The sequence below is a fragment of the Podarcis erhardii genome (genome assembly GCF_964252035.2).
Source record: "Podarcis erhardii genome assembly, chromosome: 4".
Taxonomy (NCBI): Eukaryota; Metazoa; Chordata; class Lepidosauria; order Squamata; family Lacertidae; genus Podarcis; species Podarcis erhardii.
Genome location: NC_138508.1, coordinates 18,394,549 through 18,414,171, shown reverse-complemented (window position 1 = coordinate 18,414,171; position 19,623 = coordinate 18,394,549). Strand labels below are relative to the sequence as shown.

Sequence of the window (19,623 nt, the reverse complement as noted above, 5' to 3'; positions counted from 1 at the left end):
TTTTTGAGCACTTGGAGTCAAAATGTAGCAATAACTTAAAACAACTGTTGAGACATTTCATTCCAAATCTGCTAGACAGAGCCAGACAGAGGATGATGATAGGTGGGCGTCCTGAAATCTTCCAACAGTTGGACTTTGGCCCCAAAGGTGCACTTCTCCAGTATCTCCAGAGACAGACAGATTTCCTAACCAACTCTACCACAGCCATATATTTAAAGCACATTTTCTCCCCGAAAAGAATATTGGGAGCTATAGTTGACCCCTTGCAGAACTACAATTCCCAGCACCGTTAACCAACTCCAGTTCTCAGAATTCTTGGTGGGCAGAGGGAAGCCAAATGTTTTAAATTTGCTTTAAATGTGTGATGTGGGTGTAAGATTACCCCTCACAGAACTACAATTCCTAGCACCCTTAACAGACTACAGATCCCAATATTATTTTTTCTTGGGGGGGGGGGGATGTGCTTTAAACCCAGCAGTATGCTCAGGCTCAGTCCTCATTAGGCTGTTTAAGTTTGGTCATTGGAGGTTTTCAAGCAGAGGTTGCAATGCAGGGAGTTGGATTAGATCACCCTTCGAGTCCCTTCAAACTCCACAATTCTATGATTCTACACATATATACTACCTGAATCTATGATGGAGCGGTTCACAGTATTAATACTTCAATATTCCATAGTTGCAGCCTTGGATTCAAACAGAAATCAAGCATTGCTCTGACTCTCTCCAGCTTCCCAGTCTGCAGCTTTTCTTCCAGTTTCTAGCTCACATCCCTTCACTCTCAGCTCTCAACTCTGCGTTTGTCCTTCTAATTACCTGCAAGTTGAGGCAGGAGCCTCTGTTGTTTAGTCGTTTAGTCATGTCTGACTCTTCGTGACCCCATGGACCAGAGCACGCCAGGCACTCCTGTCTTCCACTGCCTCCCCCAGATTGGTCAAACTCATGTTCGTAGCTTCGAGAACACTGTCCAACCATCTCGCCCTCTGTTGTCCCCTTCTCCTTGTGCCCTCGATCTTTCCCAACATCAGGGTCTTTTCCAGGGAATCTTCTCTTCTCATGAGGTGGCCAAAGTATTGGAGCCTCAGCTTCAGGATCTGTCCTTCCAGTGAGCACTCAGGGCTGATTTCCTTCAGAATGGATAGGTTTGATCTTCTTGCACTCAGGGCTCATTTCCTTAAGAATGGATACATTTGATCTTCTTGCAGTCCATGGGACTCTCAAGAGTCTCCTCCAGCACCATAATTCAAAAGCATCCATTCTTCGGCGATCAGCCTTCTTTATGGTCCAGTTCTCACTTCCATACATCACTACTGGGAAAACCATAGCTTTAACTATACGGACCTTGGTTGGCAAGGTGATGTCTCTGCTTTTTAAGATGCTGTCTAGGTTTGTCATTGCTTTTCTCCCAAGAAGCAGGCGTCTTTTAATTTCATGACTGCTGTCACCATCTGCAGTGATCATGGAGCCCAAGAAAGTAAAATCTCTCACTGCCTCCATTTCTTCCCCTTCTATTTGCCAGGAGGCTCTTGCACAGAGCCCTTTCCTTCATTCCCTTAATGGCCCATCACCCAGGCTATTACCTCACGAAGAAGCTAGCCTGGCTATTCCAAGAATTAGAAGAGGGCCCAAGCATTCAGACTAACCTCCCCCCATGCATGACAATACTTTCAAGAATATATTTGAAAAAGAGTGGTGTTTTGTAACTTTATTTGTTACAGGATTTCTTTTCATTCATTCATTCAAATGAATGGAAACAGCACTGCTGTTCCAAAACCCCCAAAACAGTTTGAAACGTCATCTTCTGCCCTTCTAATGATAGAACTGGCTTTGCACATTGCATCCTCAGAGGGGACCTTGCAATATAAAATCTCTCCGTCAGTACATTCCCTCCCTACCCTAATTAATGATGAACATTTTGCTAGCTACATTTATAGTTAGAGGGTGGCATCAAAAGAGTCACTTACCATCCTTTTCACCCCATCACGGATCTAGCGAAAGAGTGCTGCTTATTCCCAACTAATGACAAACCTCATTTCCCCGTCCCCGAGAAACACAGCTCTCCGCAGCACATCTCGCGGCAAAAGCAATCTGCCGGCTGAAATTGCGTCACGTTGAGGAGTCAAAGGAGCTCCTCACTGCATGCCTTGTCCCACAGTAGCTCCAAAGTTCCGTCTGCAAGAAGTGTTTAAAGCGAGCCTTGCTACCACATGGCCCATTGGCACCCGAATCTGGTAGGCACTGAAAGAGACCTTGTATTCCACCCCTAAAATTAATAGTCGCCGCGAGATCTTTTGCCATGGTGATGAATGTACATATTTATAACATATCCGCCTAATGCGCCTTCTCCTAACGTACAGGGCTGCTGCTGGAAAGAGCACCGAAAAAAAGTCACCGCACATCTGTTTTCTCTATTTGGATGTGAAGAGCGCCCCTTTCTTACTTTCTTTTAATAATTTGACCTCTTTTGTTTCTGACAGAGGATGCTGTCAGACACAGCACTGGCTCCTTGGATTCATTCCAAGCTCAGATGAGGTCAGAATGTGAGAGGGGGAAGGGGAAAAAAAGCCAATTCTCACAGCTGGGTGGCCACTAAATAATCTGAGCAAACAGCTTGGGGGAGATTTTTTTTTTTTTAAAGAACATCAAATGGAATTAGATTTCTAGTTGTGCTGCAATGAAAATCACAAATGCTTTAGCTTCCGACTCTTTTTTGTGCACGTCCACACTGGCATCTGGCTCTGTTCTGCATCAGCTGCAGAGGACCTCTACAGGATACTGACTGGAGGGATCATTACTGCAACTGCTCTGCCTTTGTTGGGTTAGGAGAGAAGCTGAGAATTCAGATTCTCGCCAGTAAGAATGGCTCAGTTTGCATTTCAATGCAAACCTACCTATTTTGTACTTTATGGACCAATAGGCAAACCAGGTGGCACTGTGGTCTAAACCAAAGAGCCTAGGGCTTGCCAATCAGAATGTCAGCAGTTTGAATCCCTGCGACGGGGTGAGCTCCCATTGCCCGGTCCCTGCTCCTGCCAACCTAGAAGTTCGAAAAAATGTGAAAGTGCAAGTAGATAAATAGGTACCACTCTGGTGTGAAGGTAAACGGCGTTTCTGTGCGCTGCTCTGGTTTCCCAGCAGTGGCTTAGTCATGCTGGCCACATGACCAGGAAGCTGTCTGCGGACAAACGCCGGCTCCCTTGGCCAAAAAAGTGAGATGAGCACAGCAACCCCAGAGTCATCCGCGACTGGACCTAACGGTCAGGGGTCCCTTTACCTTTAGGCAAACCGAAATACAGTTATTCTTCGAAATTCAGACTTCTCAGAATTCTGCTATGCAGTTCTCCAAATAATGTGCACAGAAATGTGTATATTTGGGGAAAGTGTGCCCCAAAATACACATATTAGTGAAAAAAGGCATACAAAAATGTGTTTTTGCTTTTCGAAATGGGCACTGCATTAAAAAATGTGTATATTCAGCGAAATTTGAACTGAAAAGCTGAAGAATGTTCATGAATCCTTAAAAAGAAATCACAGACCACTGAAATGTGGAGATATGAACTTAATACATGAAAAGCAAGAATGCAAAATTGACAGATTCCTCCATATATACTTGGCAGCCTCTGTGCTCAAAAGGGGGGGGGGCACTAGGATTCCATAAGATGTGAGGAACCATGTGTGTAGATTTGCTAGTTCATACAACTGGTGCTGCCACAGGAACTGGCTAGATTGCAAACCCATCTGTACACCCATGCAAGGATTTGAATGGGGCTGGCAAGCATGTGAACTTGAATACGGTGCTAAACCTAGAAAGTGGGAGCTTCTGGCCCACCACATATTTACATACAATATATGCTGCATTTCCAAGCAAAGTCCATTCAAAGCAACTTGCAGCAACAAAAAACTACAAGCATAAAAGAAGCCCAATATTACTAATACCAAGAATAATATACCTGTATAATCACGGTTCCAAACTGGCTTTAAAATTAGTTCAGGGCCATTTGGGAGCAATTGTGTATATGACCCAAGACATTCCCTCATCCCAAATGGAGACCAGGAGTTCTGGCTGAATCTGCAGGAAACTCCCCACCACCACCAACCCATAGCAGGGAATTCAGAAATCCATCTGGATTCATCAGTTTCTTGGGGCTGGCCATAACAATCACAAGTTTGTCATCCCCATAGACACTTTGTGCAGCTCTAAAATTAACTGGTCAGATAACGTCATGGCCAATGGTCAGGGATGATGGGAACTGTAGTCCAACAACATCTGGGGCCCACACATCCCCCATCCCTGTGCTAGACAATACCTCAGTTGTAGATAATCAGCTCTAATTTTCCTCCAGCAAGGTGCCTAATCTTTGATCCAAAGAAGAATAACTCCTAGCCTTATTTCCAGTGATTGCAAGCACCCTTGCACCCAGAGCTGGGTGTAGCTGAGGAGATCCAGCCATTCCCTTGACCACCCCCCTGCTAATGCAGGAAATCTGATGATATAGGACCCCTGGCAGATAACAATCCAACCTATCAGGAACACTTGTAGCAACCAAAATATATATTAAAAAAATAAAAATTGTCCAGTAGCACCTTAAAGGTAAAGGTAAAGGTACCCCTGCCCGTACGGGCCAGTCGTGTCCGACTCTAGGGTTGTGCGCTCATGTCACTTAAGAGGCCGGGAGCCAGCGCTGTCCGAAGACACTTCCAGGTCACGTGGCCAGCGTGACGAAGCTGCTCTGGCGAGCCAGCACCAGCGCAGCACACGGAAACGCCGTTTACCTTCCCGCTATAAAGCGGTACCTATTTATCTACTTGCACTTAAGGGTGCTTTCCAACTGCTAGGTGGGCAGGAGCTGGGACCGAAAGATGGGAGCTCACCCCACCGCGGGGATTCGAACCACCAACCATACGATCGGCAAGTCCTAGGCACTGAGGTTTTACCCACAGCGCCACCCGTGTCCCAAGTAGCACCTTAGAGACCAATTAAGTTTGTTCTTGGTATAAGCTTTTGTGTGCATGCACACTTCTTCAGATACACTAAAACAGAAGTCACCAGACCCTTATATATAGTGAGAGGGTTTTTCTCAGGAGGGTAGTATGAGATGGGTGATTGACTCAATGGGTATGGTAAACCTTCTAATGCCTGCAATTACTCCTACAGGAAAAAGCCAGGGATAGTATGCAGATGATTAGCATATGTAATGAGACAGGAATCCAATATCTCTATTCAGACCAGGTGTCTCCATAGTTTTCAGTTTAGTGATAAGTTGTATGTCAGCAACTTCTCTTTCAAGTCTGTTTCTGAAATTCTTTTGTAATAGGAGAGCTGCTTTGAGATCCTGTATTGAATGTCCTGGGAGATTGAAGTGTTCTCCTACTGGCTTCTCTGTCTTGTGATTCCTGATGTCAGACTTATGTCCATTTATCCTTTGGCGTAGGGTTTGGCCTGTTCGTCCAATATAGAGAGCTGAAGGGCACTGCTGGCATTTGATGGCATACACAATGTATGCCATCAAATCACTTGTAGCAATGTTTTTCCTGCATGGGCAGGGTTGGACTTGATTATCTTTGAGGTCCCTTCTAACGTGATCATTCTATGTATCAAAGGCAGTGCCACATAGCACACTGACTATGTCAGTACGCCCTGAGATTGTAAAATTTCAATCTAACTTGACCTCTCTTCCTAGGAATATTTTCCAGTCAGGTGGGGCTGCAGTTGCAGAATAGGCAGAATCTGCCCCAAATCATCTGCAGCTAATACCAAAAGGATCCATCACATATCGAGACTGATTTAGCAAACGATAATTGAGAAAATCATGTGGGTGCCATTGTCACAGGCTACCCACTCAACACCTGAAACAAACAATACAGATTTGCTTGCAAAGACAACACTGACCCACACGGATAACATTACGTTGATATTATGGTACCGATCATAACTATTCACAGAAAAATGTACAACAGCTTGATTAAATCATGCATCAAAGTTGTGCAGGAAGCTACGAAAGCAAACAACAACAAAAAATAATAACAAGATATCCAAAACCTAGAAAAAGGAAAAGGACTGGCAGAATCCGAGACCAAGGTAAAGAGTTGGTGGAAGAAGATTGGAAAAAATTTAAAGTTCAGGAATGTTAAAATTCAGGAATGTTAGAAGGATGTTGGAAGGAAGTAATGTGGTTTTAGCAGAAATGATATAAAGGATTAGGTAAAAATTGATTTTTTAATTGGTGAAAGATGAGAATGTAAAATTACAGTATATTAAGATAAATTATTAGGATAAAAACAAAGCTGGAAAGGATTTGCTGAAATATCAAATTGAACTAGAATACAAAAAAGGGAGGTGTGAGGAGGTCAAGGAAATAAGCAAAGGAAAGAAAGCTATGTAAAGGTTTGAGCTGTTTTTTCTTTTCTGTTTGTATTTTTTCTGTATTTTTTATTTTTGTTTTTTTTAATATACTCTTTGTAATCTTTACAATTTGAATAAATATTATTAAAAAAAAAAGAAAAAGGAAAAGGAGCACCAAACATTCTCGTTTTTGCCTGGTGCGCCATTTGGTTAAGGGCTAGCATTGATTAGAGGTCAAGGGCTAGTATTGATTAGAGGTCAAGGGCTAGTATTGATTAGAGCAGTGTTTCCCAACCTTGTGCCTCCAGCTGTTTTTGGACTACAATTCCCATCATCCCTTGCCACTGGTCTTGCTAGTCAGGGATGATGGGAGTTGTAGTTCAAAAACAGCTGGAGCCACAAGGTTGGGAAACACTGGATTAGAGGTCAATTGCCACCACACTTGGAGCAAGCAACAGTTCTACAAGTACAGCCTCTTTGGTCAAGCTAGCTTCACAATAAACCTCCAACACAGGTGACTAAAGCTTCCAAGCGGCAGAAATCTCACATCACAAGACAGAGCTGAGCCAAAATTTCTCAGAAATTAATTTTCTGACAATTTTTTTTGAAAAATGCTCTTTTTTCAAGCTGTTCTTGTTAGACGACTGCAGTCCTCCCCTGAGAACATTCAGCAAGATATCACCCCCTGTGTTGCCCCCCATGAGTTTTGAGTGCATCTGTGGATCCAGTTTTTAATATTTCTCAATATTAGTGAAGGAAGCAATGGGCTTTGGCTTCTGCCTTTTCTAGCCTGACTTTCCTAGCTCATTCATCCACGAGTATGAAGTAACCATGGAGTTTCAATGTTAAGGGAGCTGGAATCCCTCAGAATTTTCTGTTGCGGAATTTTGCTTCCGCCTGCCAAGAATATTCAGCAAAATGTCACCCACAATTTCACCACACACAAACAGAGTGAATACTTCCGTGAAGCCATTTTTTGCTCAGCCCTTAAAAACTCGCCAAAAAACTTGATAGGAAAATATAGCCATCCTATATTTTCAGTATTTAACAGTGAATCCTGGACACATCTACTCAGAAGTAAATCCCACAGAGTTCATGTACATGTATATAGGACTGCAGCCTAAAACATCTCAAAACTGTACTGCAAAAGATGCGAATAATTCCAAATATATTTACTTACCTATCTGATGGGTACCAAAGATCACTGGATCACCTTTGGAAGCCTCGGTGTCTGGTGGGGGAGAGAAGAAAACAAACCTTTTGAAAAACCAGACTAATGGCATTTGTCATAATTGATGCGTGGCAGAGTGGCAGTTACGAAGGTCTTCTCTTTTAGCTACTTAGTTAGGACCACCCCTCATACCGTGCCTAAATTCAGCACTGCCTGATTTGATTGACGACGACAATAAACTTTGGACACAGGAAAAAGCATCTCCATCACAGAACGATGCTATTTGGTCTCATCAGCCCACAAACTTTGCACTGGCCAAATACTCTGATAGATGGTTGCGCATCCTCTTTCTCGACTCTCACCTCCTTATTTTGGCAACGCCTCCCTGGTGCCATCTTCTTCCTTTGAGGGAACCCAAAGTTTGTTCTGAAAAAGCCATCTGTGGCTTTCAGATGTGAGGAGTGACTGGAGCATTCCTTTCTCTTACCCACCTGAATTGACACAGCTACCTCCTTTCCGTCAATGCAGCCCCCTTTCTGCCATCTGAGCCTGCCTCGCATTGGTTGCTAGGCAACCAAAGCAGGCATATTCTGCAAACGTAATAGGCATTAACTCTCCATCCTTTTTTTAGGTTGTGTTTTAGAAATTGTATCCCCCTCCCACAAAAAATAAAAATAGTAATGACCAGATCCAAAGTGAATAAATCGACAAAATACCAAGTCTTTTGAATGTAGAATAAGTACTGGTAATCACAAAAGCAGCCCTCATAGTCCATAGGTATTTGTGGAGCCAGAATACTTCTTATTTGGTAGGATAAAGCGGGGTGCAGGGGGAATGTTAATCTTCACTTTTTCCCTGCACCTGTTTGCAGCTTTTTCACCCCCTTTTTCACGATGCCTGCAACATTTTTATCTGCCTATGGTGTCATGGAGAAAACAACGGTCTCCCTGCCTGCTTTCTTTCTTTATATTAGCCTCCCCCCCCCCCAAAACCCCTCAGTGCCTTAGCTGTGGATTTAGCCTATATTTTTCTCTCAGCCACTCTGAGGCAAATTAGGCCGAGAAAGAGCGACGAAGCCTAGATCACTCACTGAGCCTCATGGCTGAATGAGGATTCGAAGCCAGTGGCCCCATTCAGACATTTGTCTACTGCATGGGTAGGCAAACTAAGGCCCGGGGGCAGGATGCGGCCCAATCGCCTTCTCAATCCAGCCCATGGACGGTCTGGGAATCAGGGTGTTTTTACATGAGTAGAATGTGCCCTTTAATTTAAAATGCATCTCTGGGTTATTTGTGGGGCATAAGAATTTGTTCATTTATTTATTTTTCCAAAATATAGTCCAGCCCCCCACAAGGTCTGAGGGACAGTGGATTGGCCCCCTGCTGAAAAAGTTTGCTGACCCCTGGTCTACTGCTTCATAAACTGTTATTATAAAGCCATGGGTGAAAGAGTCAGAGGACCAGACTACTGGTTGCCTGTGTGTACACTTGGATAAGAGGCTGTATTCCCCTGTAGATTTTTTGGCAGGGCCAGCCAGCATAGCCAATGGTCAATGATGATGGCAGTCGTAGTCCCACAAATATCTGCCATAGGTTCACCACCCCTGGTTAACGAAAAGGTGCAATGTCTTCTGCTGCAGAGTATTGAAATGGGGTTAACAGTGGAGACGGGGATCCTAAGAAACAAATCCACTCTTAACATAAGACAACTCTTAATAATAAATAGAGCTACCAAAGGTTGCTAATTATCTCTGTGTGCCTTTAGAACCCTTCCTTCAATGCAACACAATGCAAACACCTTGGTTCCCATCCTCACTACAAAAAGCCCCTTACACATGTAGAAAGCAAACTGTTATTTGCTATTTTTATTATTATTGGGTATACAGTCAGCCTGAATGCCAACCTAAATGTAATGCAGCAAGAGATGTGCAATTAGGATCTCCAACTTATTTTAACAGACATGTAGGAAACACTAGGAAAGCAGGTATCTAGGAGAGAGTGTTTAACTGTTTTGTTATTTCTCCTTTCCTCTCATCTCCACTATTGGCCTGGGAGGGAAAATTAAATTCAGTATAACCTATGAAATGCAAATAGCTGTCCTTTCAAAGTTGCAGTTGCCCCCCCCCAAAAAAAAACCCCAACTGAACAATGTTTGCAAAAATGCATATATTAGGGGGAAATATGCATAAAAATGAAAATATTAATGAAAAGAACATGCCTTATATTAGGGAAGATTGCAAAAATGTGTACATTAGTCAAAACCACATGTAAAAAGGTAGTTATTGGGGGGGGGATGGAATAAAATGCTGAAAATTTTTCATTAGGACTTTAAAAAAAACACCCCACACGTTGCTGCAAAATATAGTGAACTGCATTCAAGATTGGAAAAATGAGAAACCGAAAGAATCAAAACTGGCAGATCCTTCCATCCTTAGAGGTGGGTAAGATCTAACAGCCATCTGGAATACCATACCTCTTAAAGCATTGAGCAAATGAATAATTCCACTGTGGGTCAGCCAGTTGTCATCATCCAAATCCCAGTTTTCACTCAAGTCCATCTTTTGGTGCAAGGTCAAAGGAACCACTACTTTGAACGATCTGTGCAAAGTCAAGGCAAGCTTTGCAAGATGACAAGAAAGAGGTGGCAGTTCTTTCTGAAAGAAAAATGTGCAATGTATAGTTAATTATGTTAAGTGCCAGCGACTTCAGGATATGAAAGAATGGAAGGTTGCCACTGAAGCAGAAATGCTGCAACACTCAAAGAATTCTGGGCAATGTAGTTTGTTTAAGGTTGCTGCACACTGCAACTCTGTGAGGGTAAACTACAGAGCTCAGAATTCTTTGAGGAGAAAAATGTGCTCTGAATATGCTTTAAAGGTATAATGTGCACATAGCATAACCTCCAACATTTCTCCAATGAAAATAGGGACGTCCCATTCCGTAATGATAATTTTACTATTTATACCCCACACATCTTACTGGGTTGCCCCAGCCACTCTGGGCAGCTTCCAACGTATATAAGAACATAATAAAACATTAAACATTTTGGAAAAAAACCTTCCTTGTACAGACGGCTTCAGGGTTGGATAACTCCATGCCCTCCAACATTTCTCCAATGAAAATAGGGACATCCTAAGGGAAAGTGGGACATTCTGGGATCAAATCAGAAACTGGGACAGCTTCTCTAAATCAGAGATGTCCCTGGAAAATAGGGACACTTGGAGGATCTGTATTAGTGAAGGTGAATGAAATCTCTTGAGGGTTCAGTTAGTATTGGTCTTGTAACTCTACCCTTCCTCCATCAATCATATCAATTGAACTGCCTCTCCAATCCTTGGCTGTATTGCTTTCTGTAGGAAACTCACTAAGGCCCCATTTGCACTATACATTTTAAAACAGTATTAAACCAAGAATCCTGGGACATTTTGTCAAGGGTGATGAGAGTTGTTCAGAGGACGGCTATAATTTTGTGTGTGTCAGACTCTCAGCTTATCCATATACAGGATTTACAGCACGCGAAAGAAGTTTGGGACACACTGAGAAGGACACATCAGAGAGATGCAGGTTCTTCAGCGTTGCTGTATTTTGAAAAGCTGACCAACCTGAGGCTTGCGCCTGATGGAGATGTTCAAGCGCACCTGACGGAAATGAAATTTCTGCGCCAACAGATGGTGGAACGCAATTTCCGTCTGGATGAGGAAGTGTTTTGCTTCATGATGATAAACAGCCTGAATCGGACTTACAAAACCGTTGCCAGTCAGCTGGGGTCCCTCCCAGCGAATGAATTGACTTCGGAGAGGGTCTTTGCCGTGGTGCTGAATGAACAGGACAGACTTGCTGCACTGGACGTAAAGGACAGGGGGAGACAAGAACGGAGTTCTGACACCCCCACTGCTACTGCTACTGGAGATAATGCTGTAGCTTTGAACGTTGTCCGATGTTTCAATTGTGGACAGACTGGGCATCTTCAGCGGAACTGTAAGAAGCCACGTCAGAACAAAGGTGCCAAGGGAAGCTCCACGAAGTCTGAGGCGTCAGGCAGTCATTGACACGGGAGCGACGGTTCACATGACCCATCACAGAGAGCTATTTTCGTCGTTTAACAAGCAAAGCTTCGTTGTACAACAAGCCAACGGTCAAGAGCTAGAAGTGACCGGAATTGGAACTGTGTATCTTGAAAGTCTGAACTTGATTATAAACAATGTTTATTTGGTTCCAGAGTTGAAGTACAATCTGCTCAGCGTTTCGCCAAGAAGGGACTAAAACTGTCCTATGATGATGAGTGCTGCGAGATCTACAAAGATGGAGAGCTGTATCTTTCTGCCAAAGAGAAAGATGGACTGTATTTGTTGACTTTTAATCAAAGTGATTACATGAAATGTAATTCTAACATGATCTCTTTTGCAGGTGTAGCCAAGAAGAACACCAAGCAGGTCACCTCGAGGGTCGACAAGGCATTTCAGCGGGTGTATGCTGATGTGATTGGTCCTCTAGCACCATCTAGAGGCAATGCAAAGTATTACCTAATATGTGTTGATTCTTTCACAGGTTTTGTCTGGATTTATCTTTTGGAGAGACCAAAAGACGCCTTAGAAAGGTTTGAAGAGTTTTGTGACAAGGTTAAAAATATGCATGATGCTGACATAAATTGTCTTTGCACAGATGAGAAGCCAATTTTTCTTTTACAGGATTTCCAGAGGTTCCTGAAGAAGATTGGGATAAGACACAAAATTGCAGCTTCCGAAGAAGCTTGGAAGAGATGTGTCTGTGTTAGGGTGAACAAAGAATTGCAAAAGGGAATGGAAGCGCAATTGCTTAGTTCACATCTGCCACATGAGTACTGGGCTGAGTCGCTAATGTCGTTTTGTTATACGTGGTTGAGAAAGTTTTCAAAAGAGTTGGGAAGTTCTCCTTTTGAGAAACTGTCCCACAGAAAACCTTCTGTTGCCCATTTCAAGGTTTTTGGGTCTCATGTGAGGACAGAAGCTCCGGGTGGAGTAAAGAATGCCAGAGGCATTTTTGTGGGTTATGAAAAGGGTCTCTACAGAGAAATTTTGTCTGAATCTGGTCAGGTGATTCTCACAAAATTTCTAGAGAGTGCTCCTGAACAGGAGAGAGTGATTGTTCACACATTTCCCACAGGAGATGATGATGATTCTGATGATGATGATGTTGATTTTATTGAATTCAGTAGTACTGATGATGACAGCGATAGCTCAGACAGCTCAGTTGTCACAGTCATTGAGAGAAAATCTCACAAAATGACTAGACCCTCAGAAGAGGAGGATGAGCCACTGATTAAGCTTAGCACTGGTTCACCAAAGAGTCCAAAGGCTGAACCAGAAAACAGAGAAGAGCAGCACCTCTTACGTAGGTCTGAGAGAGCAACGAAGGGTGTGCCACCCAAGAGGTATTCAAAAGAGTTTGCCAACCTAGCTATTACATGTGTTGCTGTTGTAAACGACCAAGGTCAAATTGAAGCTGTGTCTGAGTCAGAGACAAAGGCACAACAGAGAGTTGCTAGCCAAGGTAATGCAGAAGCACTCATTCCTTGGAAGTCACACAACCAGAGAGGTACATTGGTAAAACCAGTGGCGGGTAGTTCCAAGGGTGGAACTGAAACAACAGGGGAATGTTATACATATAACAACTGTTTGTTTTCTTCTCTGGATCAAGCATTGCACGCTGCACGCATTGATTCTTTAGGGGGAGTATGTTACCATAAAGAAGCAATGCAGAAGCAAGAAGAAGCAGCTAAGCCAGCTGCTGCTGACTGGAAAGCCAGACAGGATGTTTGTGGCTGTTGCCATGGCAAGAAAGGGGCAGTCCATTCTCAGTATTGAGCACCGGATGTGAGCTCAGTGTGTGTCATATGATCTGTATAGGATGTACATGGGTGGAGTTTTGAGTTTCTCTGTTGTTCGAAGAGTGCAGACATCTTTATCTGTATGGCTGCTAAAGACAGGAATAAAAGCGTGTAGATACATTTCTGTCTGAGTCTGATTCCCCTCCCTGGGGATATGCAGGGAGGAGGAGAAGCAGTGGTGTGTTTTTCTCACAGTCTGGGAAAAATCGCCGATACGGACCTCAACTGTTTTTCCTGCCGGGAGTCGCAGGAGGGAGGTCAAAAGGAATTCAGCCGGTGCCTGGACAGATAGGCACATACCTCTGACCGAGGCACAATTCCAACAGTTTCCAGGGCCGTCTTAAGCATATCCAGCATTGTGGTGCAAAGATCCCTCCGGCGCCCCCCTCGGCAACTCCAAAACAAGGGAGGGAGCAGTGGAAATTGTCTTCTGCCTCCCACACCAACCCGATCCCCGGCGTGGTGGCAGCAATCAAGTAGGAAAACGTGCTGAGGCTTGGGAGGAACCTCCATCCTAAGCCTCTGCGGGGATTGCTCTCCTCCTGCGGAGGCTTGGGAAGGAAGCTGTACGCCCACCAGCCATATAGTTGGCGAGGTGCAACTGGCGGGCATGCAGGGAAAGGGAAGGCTGCCAGCAAAGCCACGCAGCTCCCCCACTTGCTAGGGTGCTCCTGAGAGGCCGGCGCCCTGGCGCAACTAACACCAATGGGAAAGACGGCTCTGCCTGTTCCTTTCACAGAGCTCCAATTTCCAGAGTTCCCTGGGAAGAGGAACTGCCTAGTGTCCAGCAGCCCTGAAAATGTCACGACCATCATGGAAACCCTGAAGCCATCACAGCTTCTCACTTTGTAACACAGAGTCCCTAATGCCCATCTTTGTTGAGGTACGCTAATCGGAATGGCTTCACATTGGAGGAAGCAGAGGGAAGAGAGCTGCGGATTGTGGCCACCTATTCCTCCCCCTCCTCTGTCGCCGTCCCTGGGAGTCGGAGAAGGCCTGGTGCGGGGAAGAGTCTTGTGCCAGGTCCATCATTCCCCATAATTCTTTGGGGGAAGCCATTACCGTTTATAGTAGTACGATACTGCCTTTCAATGCATAGTGCAGATGGGGTCCAACTCCAGTTCAATGCAGTTTTATTATCTATATTTGTACAGGGCTGGCATCCGCATCTGACAAACTTGGGCAGCTGGCAAAGCCTCAGTGCCTTGGCAGGGCTTACTGCAGCTGCCTGCCTTAGGGCAGCCTTTAGTGTGTGTATATATATATTTATTTTTCCTGGTCTAGCACCCAGAGCAGCACAGGGAGCCTGAGCCTAGCTGACATTTTAATGTCATTTGTGCCATTTAAATCAGCGCCCAATGGGCTTCATTATATTTTTTATGTGCTCCCCACTTATTTCGAGTCATGAAAACGTTTCAGGTGCCATGCAGCAGGGTTTCATTCCCTTTGGAAGGTGGATGATGTGTTTGCGATTCTCAGCCATTGGTATTCAGAGGCATGCTGTCTCTGACTGGAAATTTACCACAGACATTATGGCTCGTGGCTACGGAGAGCCTCGTCCTCCATGAAGTGTTCTAATGCAGTGTTTCTCGCCTTGGGCCTCCAGCTGTTTTTGAACTACAATTCCCATCATCCCTGACCACTGGTCTTGCTAGCTAGGGATGATGGGAGTTGTAGGCCAAAAACATCTGGAGGCCCAAGGTTGGGAAACAATGTTCTAATGCATCGAAGCTGATGTCTCTCCAGGGTTTAAGAACATAACATTGTGAGTCAGAGGGGGTGTCAAGTGTAATGGGTTTGGGGGGCAGACCAGATGATTTCCTTGGATCCCCTCCAGGCCTATGATCCTGTATCCAATAAGGGATATAATCTAGTTGGAGAGGTTGTGGAACCTGTTAAACAAGGCACTGGGCTTTGGCTGACTAGTTAAGTACCACGATTTAGCATACACAAAGAAGTTGTGGGGTGCCATTCATTGAAGCAAATGGGTGGGCCTTTCCCTCATCCCACTCACCTAGCTGGTATGTAGGAAGAACAACAGCCAGAGTTATAAGGTTAAAAGCAGGTGAGAAACTGCAGAGAGACAGGTCTTTTGCTCTGTGTTGGATCTAGAGTTGTAACTAATGGAAACGCTAGCTCTTTGGGGGTGTTAATGCTGCAACACCCTTTATCCTAGCTCAGGGTTGTAAATAAAACCATACATTCTAAAAACACTACAGTTTCTGCTGACCTTCCTTCCGAGGAAACAGAACACTGGGTAAGTGCTGAAACCCCTGGGGTCTCTCACGGCTTGAAGAGGGGAGTGTCTGGCCCTGTTGGATCAGACCAGTAGTAGGCCATGTCATCTAGCATCCTGTTCTCACAGTGGCTCACCTCATGCCAATGGGAAGCGCAAACGAAGGACGTAAACACAACAGAGTCTCCTCACTTGTGATTCTCAGCAACTAGCATTCAGAGGCATACTGCCACGGACACTTTCTGACTGGAACCACAGCGTGAGCAAAATACTGATAGGAGATATCATAGCCATCACTAAATATCTCAAGAGATGTTGCATCCAAAGATGCTTGGCAGGGGGTTGGACTCGATGGCCCTTGTGGTCTCTTCCAACTCTATGATTCTATGATTCTATGAAAGATTCCACAACCTCCCGAGGAAGTCCATTCCACTATCGGAACAGCTCTCACTGTCAGAAAAATCTTCCTGATGTTTAGTCAGAATTTCCTTTCTTGTAACTTGAAAACATTGGTTCGAGTCCTAGCCTCCAGAGCAGGAGAAAACAAGCTTGTCCCCTCTTCCATGTAACAGCCCTTGAGATATCTGAAGATGGCTATCATATCTCCTCTTAGTCTCATCCTTTCCGGGCTAAACATACCCAGCTCCTTCAACTGTTCCTCATACGGGCTTGTTTCTATCTCAAAAGAGGATTTCCTTTCTGTGTTTTCGAGAAGAAAAGTCTCTTCTAAAATGGTATTGGTACTTGCTGTCACTGGTGGATCTTTAACTGTTTACATTTGAAATAATACTTTAAAAAACCTAGCTGTCCAATTAATTGGAAACATTTTTTAAATTGATAAAAAATAGTTGCTTAATCTAATTTCTGTCAATTCAAAGTTTAGTTGACTAAACACCAAAATTCCTTCTTTCCTTCCTTTGTATCAAAGTTACAGTAGTGTGTGGATTATTTTTCTAGTTGCATTTTTCAAAAACCACTAATCTTTAAGAACTGGATGCTGGGGAACAAAGGTCAGCTAAGCTCTTAGTCTGGAATGTCTCCAGTTTAAAATAATCTGCTGCTGCATGTATTTCCCTGGACAGGAACAGCTGTGCCAGAATTGTTTTAGCCTTTATGCACCCCACTAGATTTGCACATTGTCCAGAGGAAAAATAAATAAAAGGAATAGGCAAAGACTAGCTTACACAAGCAAGAGAATTTATGGGGCTGGAACGCAACCTCACACACCTCTTATTTTGCACAAAAGTTATGGACTCTCAGTTACTTATTGTGATCCACATTGGGATTTGATCCTTTTGGAAGAACCTGGCAGCTGATCTCCCATAGTAGCAGATTGCTGTGCTCTTTAAACTCATCTCCAACATCCTATTCCTGTAGTCTGCTTTGATCCTTAATTCTCACTGAAAATGTGCCACCATGGTGCTTTTTTAGAGTTTTCCAAGGTCTGAAATACCCCAGATCTAGAGTTGGCACACTAAAAAAATAAATAAATACATTTTTCAAAACCTGTCTAAAATATGTACTCTAAAAATACCTCTGAACTATTATTTGAGCATAAATATCAATTTTCCAGCCTATTAACTCCAGTGGTGGTTTGAAAATAGACTAACCACCTGTGTTTTGTGTGTAGTGCAAAGTGGTTTGTGTTCTATCAGGGGACTAAACTGGATGCTTACTTTTGGGGCCAATTTCCCACCTCCTGAGTTTCTTTCTTTGTCTGCTTCCTGAATTTTAACAAGGCTGGATATTTTTCTCATTTTAATTAAGGTACAATGGCTGGCTGGGTCTAGTTAAAGTAGTGCTGCCTGGGACTGATGGGAGTTGTGGTCCTAAACATCTGGAGGGCACCAGGTTGGGAAAGGCTGACCTACAGCTACAGGACACATGTACACTAAAGGGACTGGGTGGGGGTTTGATTTCTGCTCCATTCTTGGAAACCACCATGCAGTACTTGGTACAATGCAAGGCGCAAAGGCAACTGGCTCCATTTTGTTACATTCCATTGAACAAGCCTGTTTCTTGTTCCAGACAGAACATGAAATGTTGAACTGCTAGTCATTCAGTCAAATAGGGATTCTGAGATGGTGTCTTAATTTTTTGGTGTGGCCATGCGTCTTACTTTACAAAGGATAGTCCTCTGTTTAAAGGTGTTCTTTATTTGAACAGCTGCCCAAGTCCTGTTTACAGACAAAGAACCCGAAGAAGAGAAAGCAGATTATCCATCTCCCGTTAGCATTTAAATAAATAAATAAATAAATACTCCCAAGCCACTCTGGGCGGCTTCCAACAGGATATTAAAAACACAATAAAACACCAAACATTTAAAACTTTCCTAAACAGAGCTGCCTTCAGATGTCTTCTAAAAGTCAGATAGTTGTTTATTTCCTTGACATCTGGTGGGAGGGCATTCCACAGGGCTGGCGCCACTACCAAGTGTTGGGATACTGCCAGGGAGATAAAGCCCATCATGGCCCCATGTCACCTCCGGACGATCCATCGATCTCCCGTAGATACAGTTTCAGCAATTAGCGACATGAGCTCCAGAAAATAGCTTGCCACATTCCAGAGCTGATGCACGCTCTATCAGCAGAAATCGTACAGCAAAAGATACATGCAGGAGAGCATTATTTAGAAGTTTATTCAGCGTTGGTCAGAACAATGGAAAAAACATGACTGCCTGCTTGCGTGTTCAGGCACAGAGAGAGAGAAACGAAAGCAAAGACACAACAGAAACATCCTGTGAACAGGAAATATGCAGGCTGTGACACAAACATCCTGCTCCCTTTTAAGGTGGAACGAAAATATCCTAACACCAAGGAAGCCCTCTGCCTGGTTCCCTGTAACCTCACTTCTTGCAGCGAGGGAACTGCCAGAAGGCCCTTGGAGCTGGACCTCAGTGTTTGGGCTGAACGGTGGGGGTGGAGACGCTCCTCCAGGTATACTGGGCCGAGGCGTTTGGACAACAGACAGAGCAGATGTACAAGCCACCTAGTCACAGTAGGTAGTATTTAACTAAATGATTCCACTAGTGCAAGTAGTTTTTGCTGCACTGTGGAACATTCCCGCTTCCTCTCCCAGTGTGCCTCCTGCACATTTCACAGATCTGCTCCAGAGGATTTAGGGGAAATGCCACAACAGAATTAGGGAGTGCTGGCTTCCGCCGCTAGGGCAATTGGCAGACCAACTCAGCGTTACAAAGATGTCTGCAAATGTGACATGAAGGCTGGCAACATCAACCCTGTCCTGTGGGAAAACCTTGCAGACAACTGCAGTGCCTGGAGAAAGGTAGTCAAGATGTTAATCCACAGCAAGGACCAGAGGAGGAATGACCACTGGGAGGAGTGCAGACAGAAGAAACGTCATGGTGCATTTGCAGCGGCACAACCGGACACCTTCATCTGCCCCAGCTGCAACAGAACATGCCTCTGCCATATCAGTCTCTACAGCCGCTGCAACCGTCCAACAGCTTGACCTCAGCGCCAAAGGCGCACTCCTCCATTGTCTCCCAAGACAGACTGATGCCACCACAACAGGAAGAAGAGAGGGCAGTTAAAACTCCTTGTGTTCGCAGTACTGTTCAGTTGGATACCACCCAATATTCCGCAGTATGGTGCAATGTCTTACAGCTGTATTGTTAGAATAGTTGGCTGCCTCTCCCTCTCTCTGCCAAGCAGCAGTAAGAGTCCATGGGGTTCCAGGCACTCACCCAGGGTCTGTGTTCCTTTGGAGGATTGAGTCACAGCAGAGACTGTTGTAGCTTTAAGAAATATGGTTTATTCACCTATTTATATCTTCAGTCTGCATGGAGGAATACAGCATAGTCATTTCAAGAGGGGCTTGTCCTCCCACAGCAGTGCAGTCAGCCTTCAGCCAGCCTGCCCAAGATGGATCTAAGTCGTCGTCTTCTTCTTCTTCTTCTTCTTCTTCTTCTTCTTCTTCTTCTTCTTCTTCTTTTTCCCTTGCTAAAAGACTCCGTTTTCCTGTCACCTCACACCCAGTTACCCTGGCACCA

The 19,623-nt window shown here is 44.3% G+C and overlaps 1 protein-coding gene across 4 annotated transcripts in view; it reads right to left on the bottom strand.

The window, feature by feature from the left end:
* Window positions 1–19,623, bottom strand: part of AMOTL1 (angiomotin like 1) — a 78,906-nt gene that overhangs the window by 56,213 nt on the left and 3,070 nt on the right. The window contains exons 2-3 of one of the 4 annotated variants that reach the window (XM_081860170.1): window positions 9,983–10,163; window positions 7,520–7,570 (exon numbers count right to left, since the gene is read on the bottom strand). In XM_081860170.1, the coding sequence (XP_081716296.1) occupies window positions 7,520–7,570; window positions 9,983–10,067 (136 nt within the window). In that variant the 5' untranslated portion in view covers window positions 10,068–10,163. The other 3 variants (XM_081860169.1, XM_081860173.1, XM_081860172.1) reach the window with 3 other exon arrangements.